The 23073-nt window shown below is 22.3% G+C and overlaps 1 protein-coding gene across 1 annotated transcript; it reads right to left on the minus strand.

Annotated features, from left to right (window-relative positions):
• Window positions 1-695: 695 nt before the first annotated feature.
• Window positions 696-22202, minus strand: LOC122509433 (Na(+)/H(+) exchange regulatory cofactor NHE-RF1). Its single transcript, XM_043623528.1, has 2 exons — window positions 21173-22202; window positions 696-2966 (listed from the first exon to the last, which is right to left on the minus strand). The coding sequence occupies exons 1-2, from the start codon at window positions 21602-21604 to the stop codon at window positions 2667-2669; spliced, it is 732 nt and encodes a 243-aa protein (XP_043479463.1). The 5' UTR covers window positions 21605-22202; the 3' UTR covers window positions 696-2666.
• Window positions 22203-23073: the final 871 nt, after the last annotated feature.

Genomic DNA, 23073 nt, shown 5'->3' on the forward strand with positions numbered 1-23073 from the left:
TACGACAAGATGAATAAAAATTCTTTACACAAATCAATGAACGAATTATTTAAAACAAACTGTTTTTAGAAAACATTTCTTAAATAGAATTTTTTTTTATCTCTTTTTGTATTTTTCAATTAATTTTTCCTCTAATCTAAATAAAAATTGTTAGATTTTTAAACAAAAATGGATTTTTCGAAACAAACATTTTTGAGAATTTGTCGTCGTGTCAATTTTGTAAATAATAGTAAACAATTTTTCCGTGTACTTTCAAATATGAAAAATTATCGAATATTAACGATACTAATAAATAAACTTGTGAATCAAATCATTAATATTGAAATTAAGAGTCAATTTAGATTAATTTTCGAATTCGTATCAAATTAATTCGTAAATTCTATTTAATCATTAAATTCATTTTCCTCAACTAGTTTACTCTCTTCTCTTTATTATTTGTAATTACTTTAATTAATTTCTATTTCTTTTTTATAATTGCGAAGTTAATTAGAAATTCTTTAATGATTTATACGTCTTGATAATATCAAATGATAATTTTAAACAAGAAACTCGATTTCAAAAAGATCCAATTTTAAATTATAACTTGAAAAAATTAACAAATTTTCCAAACAATTTCTCATTTTTACATTAAGAAAATATTTTTAATTTAACTTCTTTTTCTTTTTTCTTTAATTTCCTTTTTTTCTTAATTACCTTTATTTAATTTCTTTCTTTTCTTTCATTTCTTATTTTATTTAATTTCCTTTTTCTTTAATTTTCCTTTTTTCTTAAATTTTCCTTCTTTTCTTAATTTTGTTTTAATTTTTAATTTCTATTAAAATCCCAGTTATCCTCATGCTTAATGTACAATTTCTCAAAGATTTCGTAAGTTCACTTTTACTCAAGCGTAAATGTTGACAAATCGCACTTTTGAAATTCGGATAAAAAAAATTTCACTTTCAGAAAACTACCTTTTTGTAGTATTCATTTTTTTAAATGAATTAACAACGGTTGTTGTAATAGAAATTAGCAAAGATAAAAAATTGTTTGGAGAGAAAAAAAAGAAAACAAATAATTTTTTTAAAAGTTAAGTCAATCAACTGATATTTTAAGATCGCAAGTTATATTTTCCTTTTCTTTTTTTGACGATTGCATCAAAAAATTTGTGAGGACGATAATAAGTATTACGGCACGTCATCGTGACTTTGAAATCACACACACTCGCTACATATACATGATGTATTCACAAAATCGCACTTTAAAAATCACAATTACATTGTAAATCTATATTCAACATTTTTCTCCTCTTCACATAATCTTTAATTCTATCATTCGAAAACTATATCAAATAATTTCAAATTCGTTTCAATTCAAGTCGATTTTTTAAAAAAAAATTATAATCTCCAATCGTAGATTATAAATTATCAGTTTTAGATATTTTTCCTAATCGTTCGAATATTTTCAGAAATTTTTATTCTATTGCTTTTTATTAAAATAAATACTTTTATTATTCTATTATTTATTTTTATCTTATTATGCGAATTAAGCGGAAATAATAATTTTTTACGAAACAATTCCCTCTCTTTAGAGGGAAAAACTTAGTAAAAAGATTTCAAAATTTTCCTGTAGGAAATAATTTGAAACTGATTTTTTTTTCCAAAAAATAACAATACCAAAAATTTTTTCTTTTTCTCGAGAAGAAATTTTAACGAAAGATTTTCCATAATCAAAATTTGTAGCGTGAAATTTCTTTCGGTGAGACAAAATATGCAGGAAAAAATTTACTTCTATTAGTTATTCAAAAATATTCGCTTCTGATAATTTTACTTTCCACACTTTAAATCTGAATAAGCGTAAAAATATTTATTTAAATTTTCCTCAAGTATTTTACAATTTTTCAGAAAGGAAAAAAGAAGACTAAATTTTGTACGAATGGAAGATTTACTTAATTAGCAAAGTTGTATTTAAATTAAACAAAAAAACTATTGAAATTGGAAACAAATTTATAGTAAAAATTAATTAGTTCAATTATGACAAAATAGTCATATCTTTTCTCCTTTTTTCCTCACTAAAAAATAAAATATTCGAGGTAAAAATTCTACAAATTTTCTCCAATAATGTGAAATTAAATTTTACTTGTTCTGAATTTCAAGAGTGAAAATTGAATGATTGACAAAATTCGCACTTTAATCATTCATCATCGACAGTGACTAAAATATGTAGCATTTCTGTAGCATAATGTAATTAATAATTGTACAAGCATTAATTATTTTATCAAGAGATCATTCCTTGTAATACATAATAAATGAGCCAAAAAAAAAAACATCTTTAGGATCGTTATTCTTTTTTCTTTTGTTTTCTTTTCTTGATCCTCTATTCTTAAAGTATATGATAAATGAGGTAAAATTTTTTCTCTCTTCACTTTTCAATAATTTCTATAATTGTATTTTATTCATTGAAGAATGATCCGTTATCTATTGATAATATTTATATAAGAAATATGTGATCCTGATGGAAAAAATGGGCACTTATCACGGTCCAATGATCATTGGAGGTATCATTTTGTCGAGCGTACAATGAGCAAGTGGATCAAAATAATCTCTGTGTACGCTCTAGAAAGACTATTGTCTCCCTCTCTCTGTCACTTATTTATAATTGGGACAAAAAAAAATTGACATTTGAATGGATTATAATTTTTGTACAATATCAAATTTGTCTTTGAAGCCTAATGATTCTTTTTTTGGGTCATATTTTTTCTTCATTGCTAATTTTGCTCGTAATTCCTTCACGGTTAAATTTAAATTTAATTCTTCTTTCTCGTTATCCATTTTGCCATTTCTTGTTCCATTTGACGATTGTTCGTTATTCATATTTCCACTTCCGTTTTTGTGATTCTCCTCCGAATTTTCATTTGTTAATGTTGCAGTGGGCGCTGTTGATAAGCCGCTGTGCGATGTGTCATTCGAGTCGATTGACTTCTGCATATTCTAAAAAAGGAAAAATCATTTTATTAATACAAGAAAAATTTTATTCATAAATAAACGAAAATAAACGAAACTAAATGAAAATAAACGAAAATAAACAAAAATAAATGATAAAAGTAAACGAAAATAAAAAGAGTAATTGTAAAATTAATAACAAAAAATGTCGTGTGTATTTTTTGTCACACATCCTTCAATTTAATCTGATTAACTGACATTTCTTAATTTTTATTACTGGTTTCATTGCTGTTTGAATTTTCGAGAAATTAAAAGCCTCGGTTAATGACCCGTGACAAATGTCCATGAGTTAAAACGATCGAATTGAATCATTGATAATTTCCACGTGACCCACATTGAAGAGTATCAACCATTCCGGAGATGCACGTTGTGTACATTCAAGGACTGTCACACCTATTCACATTACACTTTTTTTTATCAAGTAATAATTTATCTCTCAATGATTTCTTTTTTTCTCTCTTTTATTTTTCTTATTATAATTTTTTTTAATCACCTTTCTAATATATTGATCTCGTTTTATCTGTCGACTATTTAACAGAGTTCTTGTATTTCGATTACATCACAATAAATGCGGAAAAATCGCAAATATACTTTTACTTACAACTTTAATTATTGAGAAGATTTTAAGAGAAAGAAAAAAAAAGATTTTCCTTTTCCATTCTCTACAATTTGTTATTCAACAGTTGACAAGATAGTGTTTCAATAAAAATTGTTTTTTACTTCAATAAATGAAGATTAATTTTCCGTCACAGGTGAAATATGAATAAAACGTAAATAATATAGAAAAGTTTTGCAATAAACGCGCTAATAATCATTTGCTATTTTACGACTGATTTCATAATCATCTCATTTAATCTAACCCCGTATAATTTTTCCCCATTGTAGGAAAAAATATTTTCTTTATCTTAATTGAAAAATTAATTTTTTCTTTTTCTTTTGATGCTTTTAGATTGAAATAAATATAATATTCAGCATATCGTGAAATAAAAAAAAAAAAATTGTAAATGACAAAAATTCTGGAAAAAAGTGTCGAGTAAATTAAAATTAAAAGAAAAACATTCGAGGTTCGTAAAAAAAATAATTAAAAACTGAGTAACCAATTGGAACGCACAAACACATTTTATGACCAAGATTAACCAGTTACCGACCTACAAAACTAACTCATTCACCTTCGAAATAAATGTCAGGTGCTTATCGATAGAAACAGAGATTTGTTATACCGAGAAAAATTAACAAACTTTGGATTAAAAATATCTGTTTGCTACGTGCTTTCCTTGAAAGACAATAGTAAATAGTAAATAGAAAATAATAAAAAGGAGAAAAAATGAAAAGGAGAAAAAAATAAAAAGGAGAAAAAATAAAAATAGTAAAAAACAGTAAAAATAAATAAAAAATATTTTTAAAAAAGTTAAAAAATAAATATTGAAAAACAGAAAAAAATAACAGCTAATAAAAAAAGCTGAAAGAAAAAAAATAATTTATTTTCTTAAAAAAATTAACCAAAATTTGACTACATTTTCTATATTTATTAATTTATTAAAGAAAAATTTATTTTCAAGGAAAATTTATTCTTTATTAATAGTGGAATTCCCCGCATGACAAAACAATCATCAAAAGACAGGAAATACCGCAGCATATTGTTGAGATTTAAGCAAAGAGAATAATTATTAATGATCAAAATCAGTGACTCATTTTTATCAAATATACATAAATGTATATATGAATTATGTAATTTTAATAATTATTACACAAGCATCTAATTATAGGTACATAAAATTTAAAATCAATTTTGCCTTTTTAATTAAAATTTTAATAATTCTACTAATAAAAGAAAAACGTTAAAATAATTTCATTTTTTATGGAAAATTTCAAAACAAAACTAAATAAATAAAAAAAAAATTAACTACGAGAATAATAAACTGTATAGGTATATGTAAGAAAACGCTTTCGAAATTCATCAAGAAGTTTCTGCACGTTTTTCTTGTCACCACAAATGCAATGCTCTACTTGGATAATGATGAGAATTGTATATATATATATATATATATATATATATATATATATATATATAATACGTTTATAGCCGTGAAAAATTTTACTCGCGTAAGTATACCATCAACTATTTTCAGTAGAAAATAATTCATTGTTGGTTTCGTTTAATTTATTCTTGCGGTGCGAAGTTTTAAGTTTAATAAAAATGGGGAAACAAAGAAAGAAAATAAACCGGAAAAAAACAAAAAAAACTTTTGAAAAATATATCAATAATAAAAGTATAAGAAAAGTACAATAAACGTACAAAAAATTACCAAAAAATTTAACAGAAATTAAAAAAAAAATACAGTAAAAATGTCAAAAAAAATTCGAAAAATACAATAAAAATACAAAAAAATACGAAACAAAACCAACAATTTTTCCCCATAAAATTATCTGCGTCAGGAAAAGAAAAATTCCATTGAAAGAATTTCAGTGAAAGAAAAACAAACTATAAATATTGTTTCTAAAACGCGTCATCTTCGAAAGATGAATTTACGATGATTCCATAACTATTTAAACTTTACTATCATCGCAGCGGTAGTAGTATGATAAATTAAAGGTTACGTAAAATTAAGTAAAAAAAATACAATTTACTTGTCACTGTGATTCACAGAAGTCATGCGAGAATAAATTTACTTATTTTTAGCCTTTAAAATATACATAAACTGGTCAACGCTTCCACAATATTTATAAATTGAGAAATTTTCTAATTTTCTTACTTTAATTTCTAAATTCTAATCGAATATTATAAATAATAAATCAACGAATAATTGTAACAAATTTTACACTGGAAAAAATTTGATTTTGATTTAAATAAACGATTATACTTTATCAAATAAATATTTTTTACAGGAAAATTGTTTTTCTTTATTTTCTTCATTTTCCTTATTTTCCTTCTTTTTCAATAGAATTTATTAATTTTTCTTTAAATTAATTTTTTAGTCAATTATATGTTATTTGCTTCAAATACTAAAATTATTGGTTCAAATAATTATTCGTTGAAATTTATTTGATTTAAATAAAAATTATTTGATTCAAGTAAAAATATTTATTTGACCATAGAAAAGCAATTATTTAAATTAATTAAGTTTTTTTCAGTGTAACATTAAATAGAAAAAATTATTTGTAATATAGATAAAATTTAAACGAATTCTATTATTCTACCCGTGAAACTTGACTAAAATGATCTGTTACAAAAATTAACAAAAATACTGATTTACCAAAATTCCTAAAAAAAAAAGTTTTTCTAAAAAATATTTTCTAATTTTTCTATTTATATTTTCTAATAAATTTCAAATTCACAATTTTTTGAATTAAATTCCCAATTATTCTTTTGCTGCAATAAAGTTTTATTTTCTAATTTTTCGTCTTCAAATGTCAAATTTTAAATAATTTCTCAACAAATTATTGATTTTTCTATAAGGAAAGTCATTTGATAAATTACTTCTGACTCATTTTTGAATCTTTAATTTCTAATTTAATTTACATAGTATTTAAATTTTTATCTTTTTATGTTTTTATTAATTTTATGCTTAAAAAATTTTGAACTTTTAAACGAACCAAATATTTTTTTCCAATATAAATTTTTTATAAATTGGTCACTGAAGTAGGAATCAAAAACATAAATTATTTTTTAATTATATACGTAACCCAAAATTATTATTTAACAATATTTGAATTTTAAAAAGTTAAAAAAATTAATTTTGTTCTACTTGAACATTCTGAACTTTAGGGACATAATTTTCATTCGACAAGTTAAATTATGTAAATTAGATTAATTAAATGTGAAAAATTATGTATTTTCGAATGTTTAATCATTTAATTTTTTTCAAAAAAGAAATATTTCATTCTTTTGCAAAGAAGAAATAATTAATTAATTTTCAAAGAAAAAATATTTAATACTTTAGCAAAGAAGAAATATTTTATTCTTTAGCAAAGAAGAAATAATTAATTAATTTTCAAAGAAGAAATATTTAATTCTTTTGCAAAAAAGAAATATTATTCAATATTTTTTTTTTTTTGCATAAGAAAAATATTTAATTTTTCCACGAAAAATTAATTTAAGAAATTAATATTTTTGTAAATTTTGTATGAATGAGATTTCTTCGCATAAAAGAAATATTTATTCAATTTTTCTTTCGCATAAAAGAAATATTATTTAATTTTCTTTTGCATTGAAAAAATAATTTAATTTTTCTTTCGCATATAAAAATTATTTGATTTTTCTTTGGCATAAAAAAATTATTTAATTTTTCTTTCGTATACAAAAAATCATTTAATTCTTTTTCAAAAAAGAAATATTACATTCTTTTGCAAAGAAGAAATAATTAATTTCCAAAGAAGAAATAATTAATTAATTTTCAATGAAGAAATATTTAATTCTTTTGCAAAAATGAAATATTATTCAATATTTTTTTTTTACATAAGAGAAATATTTGTTTAATACTCTTTTTTTGCATAAGAGAAATATTTGTTTCAATTCTTCTCTTTTGCATAAAAAGAAGTATTTAAAAAAAAAAATAACTAGTGTCTCCTCCGAGTAAATTATGCTATTTCCGGAATAATTGGAATATAATATGAAAAGGACGAGGTCGCATAAGTCCCCGGAAAAAAAAGAAAAACGAAACGAGACGAGATTCAATCGTCCGTGTAGACTCTTTTGAAAAAGCATTACGCAGTTCACATGGGCACCCAACTGTTGTTTATATGTACATCTGCAAATGCGGATTTTATGCATTTTATGTAAGTGGCGGAAGTCTAGTGCGCATGTGCCTTTATAGATGTTCGGATAAAATAGATACGTAATTGGTCACGAGGTAAACAATAATGATGAGCCATATGGCCATTATTTAAGATTTTATTTAAGACCCATATTCTCATTTTTCATTCAAGCGCACCTCATATCCGGAATTCAACTTCCGCAAATTAATACAACCGTTCATGATAAAAAAAAAAAAAAAAAAATTACAAGACAATTTCTCACTTCTTATTAACAAAATGTTTTTAAAAAAATTTGATTCATTATTAAAATTATTAAATTTAATACCTGCAGATTTATTTCAAAAAAATTATAATCAGTCTAAATATTCATCGAATTGCAAAAAAAAACTGTCAGGAATAAAATTTCATACTTTCACGAATCTACAAAAAAAACTACAATGAAAAATTGCAGCAGAAAAAAATTACTAATGAAAAAAAATTGTTTGTTATGCTTCAGTTAGTTATTATTTTTTATGGAAAATTTTTGACGTACTCTACTTGAATATTTCACTGCTTTAAATTTTATTTTCGAAAATAAAATTTTTAACAAAATTTAACAAAATAAAAACTAAATAAAATCTCAAGTAAAATTTAATAAAATAAAAATTCTGTTTTTATAAAATAAAACTTAAATAAAAATCTAATAAAATAAGATTTAAATTTTATTTAAATAAAAAATCTAAAGAAAATATAATATAAAATAAAAATTTATTAACAAATATTTACAGAAAATTGATTTGAAAATTTGCCAAAAAGCACAAAACGAAAAATGAAAAATTAAATTGAATTATAAATTTGTCAAAAAGAATAAATCCGCTAAAAATAAAATGAAAATCAATGTCAGGGGGAACATAAAATCACTAAAATCAAAATTGCTCTTCGCCTCGTAGCGCAACCAATAATTTACGATTCTACAATCCGACACGTCTAGAAAGTAATTGAAGATAAGTACTTCATCAGAGCGTTATCGAGATCGCTAATAATATTGTCCACAACTCAAATATAAATTGACTTTTCAAATCAAATACTATTGTTTACTATTATTTTGCTAAATTTATTGCAATTATTTTTGCTATTTTACTTATTATTTTACATTTAATTTAATTTTTTATTTTGTTTTTAATCATATTTTAATATTTTTTTTTCGTAAACTATTTTATTTTTTTGAATTATCTACTCACATCGTAATCTTAATTTCTCAGTTATTTTCTATTATACGATTAATAATTTACTTAAAATAATTTATTTATTTTTAAATTTTTAATTAATTATTAGTAAATAAATATTTAATTACATTTGCTTTTGAAACGTGTATTTATAATCGCAAAGTAAGTAAATAAATAAATAATAATAAATAAATAAGATGTATAAAATAAAATATAAATAAATAAAAATTGTCGTAACCGTGTGAAGATGTTTAAATAAATAAATAAATAAATAAAATTGTTGTGACCGCGGGGAAGTGTTTAAAAAATAAATAAAGTAAAAAGTACAAATATAAAAAATAAAAAGTAAAGAAAAGTAAAAGTAAATAAAATAAAATAAAAATAATACAATAAAATATAAATAAATAAATAATTTAATAAAATAAAAAATATTTAAGATAATAAAAAAGTTAATCAATAATTTAATGACGATAAATGACAAAAAAAACGACTTCGATTTGAATTTGTTACTACAGATATTAACTAAAAAAGTCTAATTATTTTCAAAAAAGAGAAAATTTTCCTCCATACACATTTTACAATTCTAATCGATAAAAAATTGTTGATATCATTATAAAGATTGAAGATTAGATAGTATATGCAAAGATAGGAGTTTAAAATACACTAAAAATAAAGCTAATGATGTTTTTGCATAAATAAAGAAATTTCTATTAAAATCTAGAAATTACTTTAAAGTTCATAAATAACATGTTCCAGAATTACATGAAACAAAGATTTACAGAATTATATATTATATACTGTGTAAACAATATAACAAACTATATTCTTTTTTTAAATACTATATTATATTATATTTGATTTATTGATTTTTTTTTTATTTATTTTTTTATTAAACTCCTATATATTTAAAAAAAAATACTCAAAGTGAATTCACAACCATAAAGTGTACACAATTTTTATCAACATTTTTGTTGTCACACATCTTAATGTAACTATTTGGAGAACAATAAAAAATCTTTCATAATATATGAGAAAAATGATAAAAGACGTCGCCAGAAATATTTGCGTTTATTTAACTATTTTTTTTATATGTGAGGAAAAAAAATAATCTGAGAATGTACTCGAAGAGACGCAGGTAAATAGACTACTTGCGTCACTTATGGACCAGTCAGCGCTAATTACTAATTAGAAAATAATTATTTATTACTATTTTATTATTTTTCTATTTTTTAAATATTTTACTATCTTTTTAATACTTTTTTAAGTATTATTTTTAGTATTTTTAAATATCTTTTTTAGTATTTTTCAGTAATTTTTGGAATCTTTTAGTATTCTTTTAATATTTAGTATTTTACAGTATTCTTTTGATTTTTTTTAGTATTTTAGTATTTTTCAGTATTCTTTTAGTTATTTTAAATATTTGTTATTATTTTTAACATTCCTTTAGTATTTCAAGTTTTTTTTGTGTTGTTTTAATATTTAGTATTTCTTAGTATTTTTTGAATTTTTTTGTAGTATTGTAGGTAGTATTCTTTTGGTATTGTTTAGAATTCTTTTAGTAGTTTTAATTATTTTCTATCATTTTTAGCATTCCTTTAGTATATTTTAGTATTCTTTAGGTATTTTTTAGTATTCCTTTAATTTTTTGTAGTATTTTAGTATTCTTATAGTATTTTCAAATATTTTTATTTATTTTTAACATTCATTTAGTATTTTAATTTTTTTCGTATTCTTTTAATATTTTTAATCAATAATAATAATTTTTTAGTTAATATTTAGTATTTCTCAGTATCTTTTGAATTTTTTTGTAGTATGGTAGTATTCTTTTGGTATTTTTTAGAATTCTTTTAGTAGTTTTAATTATTTTTAGCATTCCTTCAGTATATTTTAGTACTCTTTAGGTATTTTTTAGTATCCTTTTAATTTTTTGTAGTATTTTAGTATTTTTTTAGTATTTTTAAATATTTTGTAGTATTTTTCAGTATTCTTTTGATTTTTTGTAGTAATTTAGTTTTTTTTATTTTTCAGTGTTTTTAAAATTTTGTTGTAGCATTGTTGTATTCTTTTGGTATTTTCTAGAATTCTTTTAGTAGTTTTTAATTTTTAATTTTATTTAATTTAATCATTTAATTTTTTTTATTATTTTTATTATTCCTCTAGTATGTTAGTATTATTTTGATATTTTTTAGTATTCTCATAACTTTTTTGTAATTATTTCAGTATTTTTTTGGCATTTTAAAAATATTTTTTATTATTTTCAGTATATTCTTTTAGTAATTTAAATATTTTTTAGTATTCTTTTAGTATTTTTAAATATTTATTTCAGTATATTTTTGTGAAAATTTTTTTGCCTAAATTATCGTACAAGAATCTATTTTACATCGTTTCAAAAAATTTTCCCCTCAATAATGCTTCTTCAGAAAATGTTAGACAAATACAAGTGTTATTTTTTTCCAGAAACTGAAAGTTGACATGAACTGCTTGCCACGTAACTCTCGCATTCTCGAGAGAACGAAACAATATTCAATCTACTTCCATAAGAAGTATGACAATCTTATCTGATGATTCTCATTCTCACGTGAAAAAAATATTATTGTATTTATATCAAAAATAGTTCATTTAATTATACAACTGTTTTTCTTTCCTTTTTACGCATTCTCAATGTTTCTTGTTTTCATCTACAGTGTACTTATATTTATAGTAATTAATTTTAATCTTCTATTAATTTTCTTCTATTAAAAAAAATATTTCACAAAATTTAGACTAAATACCCGGGGATGGGGAGGTATTTTGTAATCTATTTCGTTATCGATACCTATAAATAAATTATGAACAAGTAAATTTATTATAAACTATACTATTTTCCCCCCTTTTTTTTAATTAATTATAAATCATATTTTTTTAGCAATTAATTATGAAATAACAACATTTATTGTAAATAAATTATGAAAATAGAAATTTATTGCAAATTATATAATATAAATTAATTATTATATTCACTGAGAGAAATTATTTGTTGTGATAATTATTCAGTTATTAAAAATTTTCGCTGCTAATTTTTATAAAGTGTATTTTTAATAAATTAATTTATTTAAATAATTTATATTTTTATAGTATTTACAATTATTATACAAAAATGCAACTTATTTGTTTTTCTACGTTAATTTTATAAAATTTATAAATGTAATTCTTGGAATATAAATATGTTAATTATAATTATTATAAAAATATAAATTATTGAATAAACAAATTATGAATGAAAATATAGATTATGAAAATTTATGAATATTAAATGAAATTTTCTAAAATAAAAAAAAATTGAGCGTAATGGAAGAGTTTGAATCTTATTACACGATAATTGACAATTGAAAATAGTTTGGACCTAATTTCTTGTGCAATTATCACCTGTGAGTAATGAGAAGTTTAACTACATTGTTTTAGTGCTAATCACGACGGTTGCAGGTTTCTCTGAACGATTTGTCCTCGTGTTTTACGTGCAAGTATGCGTGACAAAATCGTGTATAGAGAGAGCGAAGAAGAAGGCGAATGTGAACACGAAAATGAAAAATAAGAAGAAAATTAAGAAGGAAAAGAAGAAAATTAAAAGAAAGAGAAGAAGAATAAGAGGAAGAAGAAGAAGATGATTAAGAGGAAAAAGAAGAAGAATAAGAGGAAGAAAAATAATAAGAGAAAGAAAAAGAATAAAAAGAGGAAGAAAAAGAATAAGAGGAAGAAGAATAATACGAGAGAGAAAAATAAGAGGACGAAGAAATAGGAAGAACAATAATAAGAGGGAGAAAACGAAGAAGAAAAAAAATGAGAGGGAAAAGAATAATAAGAGTAAGAAAGCAAAGAAAAAGAAAATAAGAAAGAAGAAGTAAGAAGTAAGAAGAAGAAAGAAAATAAGAGGAAGAAGAATAATAAGAGAGAGAGAAAAAGAAAAGAGAAAAAAAATAAGAGGGAGAAAAATAATAAGAAGGAAAAAAAGAAGAGGGAGAAGAAGAAGAAGAAGAAGAAGAAGAAGAAGAAGAAGAAGAAGAAGAAGAAGAAGAAGAAGAAGAAGAAGAAGAAGAAGAAGAAGAAGAGGAAGAAGAAGATGAGTAAGAGGAAAGAAAGAAAAATAAGAAGAATAAGAGGAAAAAGAATAATTAGAGGGAGAAGAAGTAGAAGAAGAGGAAAAGAATAATAAGAGGAAGAAGAAGACTAATAAGAGTGAGATGAAGAAGAAGATTCTTCGTAGATGCTGGATGTAGCATGATGAGAATGACCTTCCCTCTTACTTTTAGCCTTTTAGCTAAGTGGAAGCCGGTTTTTCATTCTCCAATCTGCCGTAATGTGCGCTCAAATCGAATCCCTAATATTTCTTTTACATTTATATCGATCAACTTCGATTTTCAAACTGCATATTTATTATTACAAAACATCAGAGTGAAACTGACAACTAAATAAAATTCTACTGCATTTCCTATTAGCCTACATCCACAACCGCCATGGAGAATGAAAGTAAACAGTAGCATTTTATGCGACTGCATGCCACCGTCAACACCTGGTCCAAGGATATCGTTCAAGAAATTACACTCCTAGAAATCAAATACAAATTTATAAGAAGAATAATATTCCTTAAAACAATATAATTTTAATTTCCAAAAATTCAAAGGGCGAAGGAGAAAAAAAAACTAAAGATTCACTGAAAGAAAAATTTATTTAGTTCAAATAAACAATTACTTCTCTATTATCAAATAAATATTTACTTGAATCAGATAATTTTTATCTCGCTTTATATTTAAATAATCAAATAAATTGTATTTGAAACCTACGATATCAGTATTTGAAACTTCATTTAATTGATTTAAAAAATAAAAATTATTTGATTCAAGCAAATAAAATAATTTTAAAAAATTAATTTATAATTAAAAAAAAAGTAATTGGTTATTTGAATCAAATCAATTTTTTTAGTGTAGAGAACAAAATAACAGGGAAAATCAGAGGAGAAGAAAAAGAAGAAAATGTTTCAATTCGATATCCTAAAAAAATTATTAGTTACAATAATTTTATTTAAAAAAATTCCAATTAGTTGAATGTAACAATTTTGATTTTTAATTAAAGCTAATTTTTTACCATTAATCGCGAATTACTATTTACCAAACATTTCATTTGAGAAAATTTTCAATTATTCTACTTTTTAGTTAAAAGAAATCTAATCTAATTGAAATTTAATTTAGTGGATAATTGGAAATGTACTTATTTATTAATTACTTCCATAAAACTTGATTTTCTTAAAGGAAACAATAATTAATTTAAAAATTCTTCTATTCGCTAAATAAAATATTGTTATTAAATATGTATTACTAAATATAATAACAATATTAAATATTATTATTGTAGATAATAAAGAAAAAATTCAGTGACTGAATTCTGTTAACTAAAATTTTTGCAAACTAAAAATTTCGATAAATTAAAAAGCAAAAAATGATTTCTACAAATTTAAAACTCCATTAAATGAGACTTCTTTTAAACAAAAAAAATTTTAATTAACAAAAAGTTGTTAATTAAAAATTTTGTCAATTGAAAATTCTCTTAAATGAAAAATTAAATTTCCTAAAATTCTAATACATAAGTAAAAATTTTGAAAAGTAAAAATTTGCAGATTAATTTTAAAAAGAAGATTTCTGCTAATTTAAAATTCTATCAGAATACAAATTTTATTTAAAGAAAAAATTATTAATTAAAAATCCAGCCAATTAAAAATTCTGTTTAATAAAAAATTGCCTAAAATTCTGTTATGTAAAATTTTTGCAAACTAAAAATTCGGATTAATTTCAAAAAAAAAATTCTGCTAATTTAAAATTCTATTAGATTAGATTTATTTTAAAGAAAACAATTATTATTTTTGAATATTGTCAATCGAAAATTCTGTTAAATAGAAAATATTTCTGTTATAATTTCAAAGAATTGTTAATTAAAAATTAAATTCATAAAATAAAATGGTAATTTAAAAGAATTTGTTAAGTAAAAATTAAATTCATAAAATCAATTGGTAATTTTAAAAGAATTGTTAATTAAAAATTAAATTCATAAAATCAATTGTTAATTGCTAATTACAAATTAAATTAATTACAACAAATGTTAATAAAAAATCCAGCCAATTGAAAATTCTGCTAAATAAAAAATCTAATCACCTAATATTCTGTAAAATGAAATTTTTCCAAAGTAGTAATTTAGATTAATTTAAATTCAAATATTTGAAATATGTTTCTCTAGAATAGCGAAATTCTTGACTAAAACCATTCAAAATTTCCCTAATATAGTCAAATCTATCTGTTCAAGGCACAATTTTTTTTTGCGTATACAAAAAAAAAATAGAAGGCGAATAAAAAAAATTTTTTGAGGAAAAATTGTATGAAGAAAAATTGAGCAGATAAAAAGCACTGAGCAGAAAATCCCAGACGAAATCTGATTCATTCAAATCGAAAGCATGACTTTTGATTTTAAGAAAATAGCGTCATTATAAAATGTAATATGCATTCAATAATTGAAAAGGTTATGTCCACTCATTGCAACTCGTGTCATAATAATAAAAAAGTGAATGAAATGAATACAAGCGTTTAGTGTCCGACTGCACGCATTTGAAAGGGTGAAAAGATGACATCATTGTACTCAAACTGTAAATAGGGAATGAGATGCAATATATAAGCATACATAATAATATAATAATAACACGTGTATATTACCCTATTATTCAAATATTTTCTCATATTAATGAATGTAATGAATTAATTTACTAAGCAATCACTATATAAAAGACGCACGCTTCCAAGATTTCCCTGCTAATAATTATTCCAGTTTCGCAAAAAAAAAAAAAAAATTCTTACACATTTAAATATATATTCCATAATATATATAAATTATTACCAACAATAAATAATGTACGATTTAAAGCGAATTGTAGAAAATTCATATATGAATTATAAAATTATAAAATCAAATTTCGCGCTACTTCCTTCTTAAATACACATTTTTTTTTTAATTAAGTCATCTAAAGAATAATTTATATAAAATTCACCCATCAGATTATTACTTGAATCCAGTATAATAAATTCTAATTATTGAATGTGCAGTTTAATTTAAAAAAAACTGTAATAATAAACTGTAAAAAACAACTAATAATAATAATAAAGACGATAGGAATTCGAAAAATGCGTTCATTGTTCAAATTGAATATTTTTCTTAGCAGAAATTCTCAAATATTGTTTTTTTTTTCTTATTTTTCTACCAAAGTTGCGTAATTGTTTCCTTATTTCCTTATTATTTACTACTATTTATTGTCTTCTTCTTAATTATGTTTATTATTTTTTTATTATTTTTTATTACGATAATTGTACTTAGTAATTACGAAAATTGATAATACAAAATAAAATTATGATAATTACTATAATTAATATTTTTCTACATTATATATTATAATTTATAATTAATTTAATCTATATTTAATAATTGTTTAAATGAAAGTGTCAGCTAAATATATATATTTCAAAAAGAGAAAATTTTAAGAATTTTTTTGTCTTTATTAATAACGCAATATTATAGTAGAGGAAGAATTATTTTTTGAATCGAAGAAGTATTATTATTTTTAATATTATTTTCACTATTATTAATAATATTACTATTAGTTATAGTATTTTACTAAAAAAAATATATTTGACTCAAATGATCTATTAGTAGACTATTGTTATTTAAATATTTACTTGAATCAAAAATTTTTTATTTGATTCAAGTAAACATAATTATTTATTTGATAATTGACAAATAATCGAAAATCGTATAAATAAATAATAATGAACAATAAAATTTATAACAATAAATTTTACAATTTATAACAATAAAATAATAAAAATGCAAAAAAATACAAAGAATTTTAAAAAGAAAGAATTTCAAAAAAAAATAAGAAAGAAGAAAAAAAGAAAATAAAAGAGCAAAATAAAAATATGGTTCGAAATAAATGACGCATTCTATGCCTTCAAAGTGACAGTAGCTCATAACCATTTTTGATAAAAATGGTAATGAACACGTGTTTTGTAGTGTTTTGTATGTTAACTAATGGCCGCATATCGAATGACTTTTTCGTAATTAGCCTTATCTTTAAAAATCCTTACAAAAATAACACTGTTCTCTTCAAATGAAACATATTTTTCGAAATCTTTTTTTCATTAAAAAAAAAATTGTAAATTTAGCCTGTCAATAATTAACCACGATGTACGTAATCGCTAAGTTGTTATGATTATTACCTAATGGCACTTTTTTCAATTGAAAAAGTGAATCATCCTCTACTATAATATTGCACTACACTAATAAAGACAAAAACAAATACAAAAAGAAAAATTTCTCTATGAAAATAATTATAGTATCATAAAAAAATAAATAAAAATAGTTTTTATTATTTATTTTTTTAGACAAAAAACAAACCCAAAAGATTGTAAACAAAATTTGTCACTAAAAAAGAAAAAAAAATCACTTCAAGAAGTTGAAAACTGATCTCAATTTTCTAAGAATAAAAAAATACTGATAATAGCGCCGAAGTAGTTTAATCAACGTTTTCCATCAATGGACTTTTTACTACACTGAAAACAACACATTTTCTATTTCAATACTTAAATAATTTCTTTGAAACTCTTAAAAAGCTTACACTGAAAAAAAATTTGAATCAATTAACCAATTACTTGTCTATTCTCAAATTAATATTCACTTGAATCAAATAATTTTTATTTTGAATTATTAATTAATAAATATTTTATTACCTATTTGATTCAAATAACCAATTATTTGTTTATTCTCAAATAAATATTCACTTGAATCACATAATTTTCATTTTGAATTAATTAATATTTAAATATTTTATTAAATACTATTTGCTTCAAATACCGAAGTTATTGGTTCAAATAATTTAATATAAGATTTAAATAAAAATTATTTGATTCAAGTAAATATTTATTTTATTATAGACAAGTAACCACTTATTTGAATCAAATATAATTTTTTTTAAAATTCATTTATTCAAAATGTTTTGAAGAAAAGAAAATTCATTACATTTTTAAACTGTAATTTAACTAATTCAACTAATTTTACATAATTTCATATACTTAATAAAAACTCAAATTTAACGACTTTTTTAAACGGATTTAACGACCTCTTTAATAAACAATTTCGTCAAATCAAAATTATTAAAAAGTCATAGAAACTAAAAAAAAAAAAAGAAACTAACTAGCAATCAAATCAGTTAAAAATTACGTGAAAAACTAATCTAAATTTCAAAGAAGAAAACAAAACAACTTTTACGACAAATCGTAAAATTGATATTAAAACATTTTAACCACGAGTGTAACAATTTCCATCGAACATTAACCGGAATTGTGTGTATAGATTAAATCAACCGGAATTATGTATATAGATAAGGCCATGCGGAATTTCCAAAGAATTTCAACCGGAATTTCTAGAAAGTGGATATTAAAATTTTTCTTTTTTCTAATTACAATTTAAGTAAGAGTCATTTCAAGTTAATTTTGTATTTCATATATACAAAAATAAAATACTATATGAGTAATATGTTATTTAATTAACAACATAATTCCATAAAAAATTTGATTATATCGAAAATAATTATATCATATCGTAATAAAAATAATTCATTCTCTGCAATCTTTGTATTCAATTCTTATTCATTTATTTTATTACACGTTCGATTAAAGTTTAATTAAATTTAAGCAATTTTTGCGTTAATTAATTTGTTTACTGTACAGATGTCTCTTAAATAACTTATTACTTTCCTCCTATAAGTTCGTATTTTTTTCTCTCCTCTGATTTAATTTAATAGTTTAATTCCTAATTATTACGTTAAATACTAATACTAATTAATTATTAATTATTTAATATTATCAGATTTTGAATATTAGTTTAGTATTAATAAATTTTTATGATTTAAAATTAACAAATGCTTAATTACGAAACTATTTATCAGTATTTATTTATTTGTATTTATAGTATAATTTATCTGTATGTTTTCATTACATGTATGATTTTAATTAAAAAAAAATAAAAAAATAAAACGGACTTTAATTGACTTTAAATCATTTGCTGGAAAATAATTAATTATTTATAAAAATAATAACTAATTATTAATATTTTCTAAATCTGAATACGTAAAAAGGAGTTCACTAATTAAAATTACTAAAAATTTATAATAATAAATAGAAACTGAACAATAAAATAAATAATAAAATAATTTTTCGACGAAAAAGGAAAATTATTCGAGAGAATAATTATTATTTTGAAAAAGAAAAATTATTTGAGAAAATAATTATTTTGAAAAGTAAATTGTCAATAAAAAAAGTAACTATAACTGGTCAGAAATAATTAATTACGTTTATAAAAATTATTGGTATTAAAAATTATTATTTAACACACTGTCTGACATTTTGACGTCGGTATTTATTGACTAATCCACATGTAGAAATTATTAATTTACTTTGAATTTTAAATTATTCAATGTTGACTAAATCAAACGTATCATTTATTTCTTCAGCGAATTAGTAATGATTATAACAGTTTTTAGTTAAAAAATATGTAAAACTAGTAATTGGTCACTACTAATTCACTTAGTAAAAAATTTAATTGGTAACCTGATTAAATTGATTAAATTTTGATTAATGGTAGTCTAATTAAATTGGATTCAATTCAATTAAGCAGATTTAATTTCAGTTAAGCGATTAATTCAATTTTAACTTTTTTAATTTTGTTTACTTAATTATTAATTGTTGTTAATTTAATTCAAATTAATTTACAAATTTAATGAGAAAAATTCACTAGATCAGTAAATTTATTTTACTAATTTAGTGAAAAAACTATAATTATTTAATTAATTGTCAATTTAATTTTATAAATAATATAATGAATAAACTTTACTAAATTAGTGAGTTAATTTTACTAATTTAGTGAGTAAACTTTACTAACTTTATAAGTAACTTTTCTAAATTTATGAGTAAATTTTACTAATTTAATAAGTTAATTTTAATAATTTAGTGAGGGATTTTATGTTCCTAAAATTCTGAACAAAATTAAATTTTTTCTTCTCTAAATAAAAATTTTATTGTAATGATTTTGCGCCAAGTGTTAAAAAAATGAATTACTAAGTTTCTAAATAAAATATTAAATTTAAGTTTTTAATTCTTACTGCAATCAGTAAATTTTGAAAATATTTTTTATGGAAAATATATTTCATTGATTTGAATGTTCCACACTTTTGTGGATCATGTAAACTAGTGAATAAATTTTACTTATTTAGTAGGTAAACATTACTAAACTAGTGAGCAAATTTACTAATTGAATTAATTAATTTAATAATTTAGTGAGTGAACTTTACTAATTTCATCAAATAATTTAATTTAGTACTTCATTGAGTAAATTTTACTAATTTAATGAGTAAATTTTTCCAAACTAGTGAGCAAATTTTATTAATTTAATGAGTAAACTTTTCCAAACTAGTAAATAAATTTTACTAATTGAATCAATTAATTTAATAATTTAGAGAGAAAACTTTACCAATTTAATGCGTAATCTTTACTAAACTATTGAGTAAAATTTACTGAACTAGTTAGTAAACTTTACTAAACTAGTGACCAAATTCTATAAATTTAATGAGTAAACTTTTCCAAACTAGTAAATAAATTTTACTAATTGAATCAATTAATTTAATAATTTAAGAGATAAATTTAATTAATTTAATAATTTAGAGAGTAAACTCTACTAATTAAATAAGTTAATTTTACTAATTTTGTGAGTCAACTTTTCTAAACTAGTGAATAAATTTTACTAATTTAGTGAGTAAATATATTTACTGTAAGTAAATAAATTCACTAAAAAATTTGTTCCAGTAAATCAGTAAAACTAGTATAAACCAGAACTAACTAGTACAAACTAATTTACACTAATCAACTAATTTTGCTAATTTTCAATTCAAAAATTAGCAAAACTAATAATTTGTTTAATTCCACATATCAAAACAGCGTAATTCCCGAAATTTCGTCTAAATTAAAACTATATGCTTATCAAACATTCGAGATCAGATTAAATTGAAGAATTCCTTCTAAAAAAAAAAGACACGCGATTTATACACACACGAGAAAATTTGTTACATTACATAATAATAATAAAAAAGAAGAAAAAAATTGTTGGAATTCGTACCTCATCGATGGAGCCGTTACTGCCATCACATCGGGCATCATCGTCAACGGTGGCAGGATTTCTCTCCGGTGTCTTGATCACCTTGACGTTCGCCATGGTGCCCTTGATGATGATGTTATTGCCCCTGAAATAATCGTCCGCCTCCTGGTCCACAACAAGAAGTTTCGTCTCACTTGGAAATGCTTTGATGCGATCGACCACCTGTTTGTGCGTCTCATTCGCAATGTTGATTTCGTTAACTTCAATAATTCGATCGCCTTGACGAAGACCGGCCGCTTCACTTGGTGAACCGTCATCAACTTTCCCAATGAATTGACCGGTTTTACCTTTCTCGGCATGAAGATTAAATCCATAGCCATCGAAATCATCCCATTTTACAATATGACATAGTCGAGCACTCGGCACTTTTTGATCGCCTTTTAATAACGACATGATTAAGATTACACTAGAAAAACAAAAACTTTTTTAATTCACAAAAACAAATTTTTCTTCACTAAATTTTTTTTTCTCTTTTCTTATTGGTGAATTTCTCTCCTCTCTTGTTTTTTTTTTTTTTGTTTTTGTTTTCTCTAGAAACAAAACCACCAGTACCGCATGCACACGACACGCGCGAACGACTGATGCTGATAATCGTCAACCTCGTGTTCCCTACCTGCTGCCTTCTTTTCCTTTCCCTCACTCGTTTCCACGTCAGGTTGCACGATTTGCTTTATCTATTCTCCAACCCGGCACGAAACAAACAATGGAAAAATCTTTGTATAAACTAATTTTTATTACCCTCAATGAAGTCTTTCAAACTATTTTTTTTCTTTTTTTGTTTCTTGCTTGTTAGAAACTTTTTTTTAATTTTTTTTGGACTATATTATATTCGGCGAGAGATGATGAGGTTTCTTGAAAATTTAGACGCAAACAAAAATAGATTTTGCGGAAGTTTTGTACTGATATGAGAGAGAGAACACAAGGTATAAATTGTCGGAGACAGAAAACACGACGAAATAAAAACTTGCGTGTAAATAGTGCTGACTTGAGTACTTTGAAAAGGACGGAGAGTCAATTTTTTTTCGTTTTCGTTCTAAAGAAAATAATAATTGGGAGGAGAAGACCTCTGGCGCCTTCGTACGGCAGGTGTTTGAAACCGACGCAGGTATCAAAAAGTGCAATACCTGCGATCGATTGACGGATTTATTTTGGCAAACTTTTCACAACACTGAACGAAATTTTAATTTTAGGATTAAAATTTCGGTGCTAAAACTGTCGAATTTTAACGTGTTTGAAATGTTTAATTGGGGAATATTTAAACATGTAATTTTATTAATTAAATAATTCATTAGCCTAATTATTAATTTAACTATTAATTGTCCTAACTATTAATTTAATCATTAAGTATTCTGACTATTAATTTAATAATTAAGTATCTTAACTATTAATTTAATAATTAAAAATCTTAACTATTAATTTAATAATTCAATATCCTAACTATTAATTTAATTTAATAATTAATTATCTAAATTATTTAGTTAATAATAAATTATCCTAAGTATTAATTTAATAATTAAGTATCCTCATTATTAATTTAATAACAATTAAATACGTAATTATTAATTTAATAACAATTAAATACGTAATTATTAATTTAATAAAAATTAAGTGGAGAGTTTAACGATATTCTTCCTATCAAGAAATTATTTTAAATATTCAATAAAATTATTTTTATGGTAATTTTTTATCAAGAATTCAATGTTCGTAAAATAAAATAGGTCAGATAATATTTTTCCCCCTTTGAATTTTTATTCTCCCTAAAAATTTATAAATTTTCAGAATACACGCATAGTTTTGTAGAAAATATGTTTTTGTATCGACAAAGAAATTGGCGAATGAGCATTTTTTTTTTGTTAAATTGT

Source organism: Leptopilina heterotoma, unplaced genomic scaffold (assembly GCF_015476425.1).
Source record: "Leptopilina heterotoma isolate Lh14 unplaced genomic scaffold, ASM1547642v1 Lhet_60, whole genome shotgun sequence".
NCBI classification, from domain to species: Eukaryota; Metazoa; Arthropoda; class Insecta; order Hymenoptera; family Figitidae; genus Leptopilina; species Leptopilina heterotoma.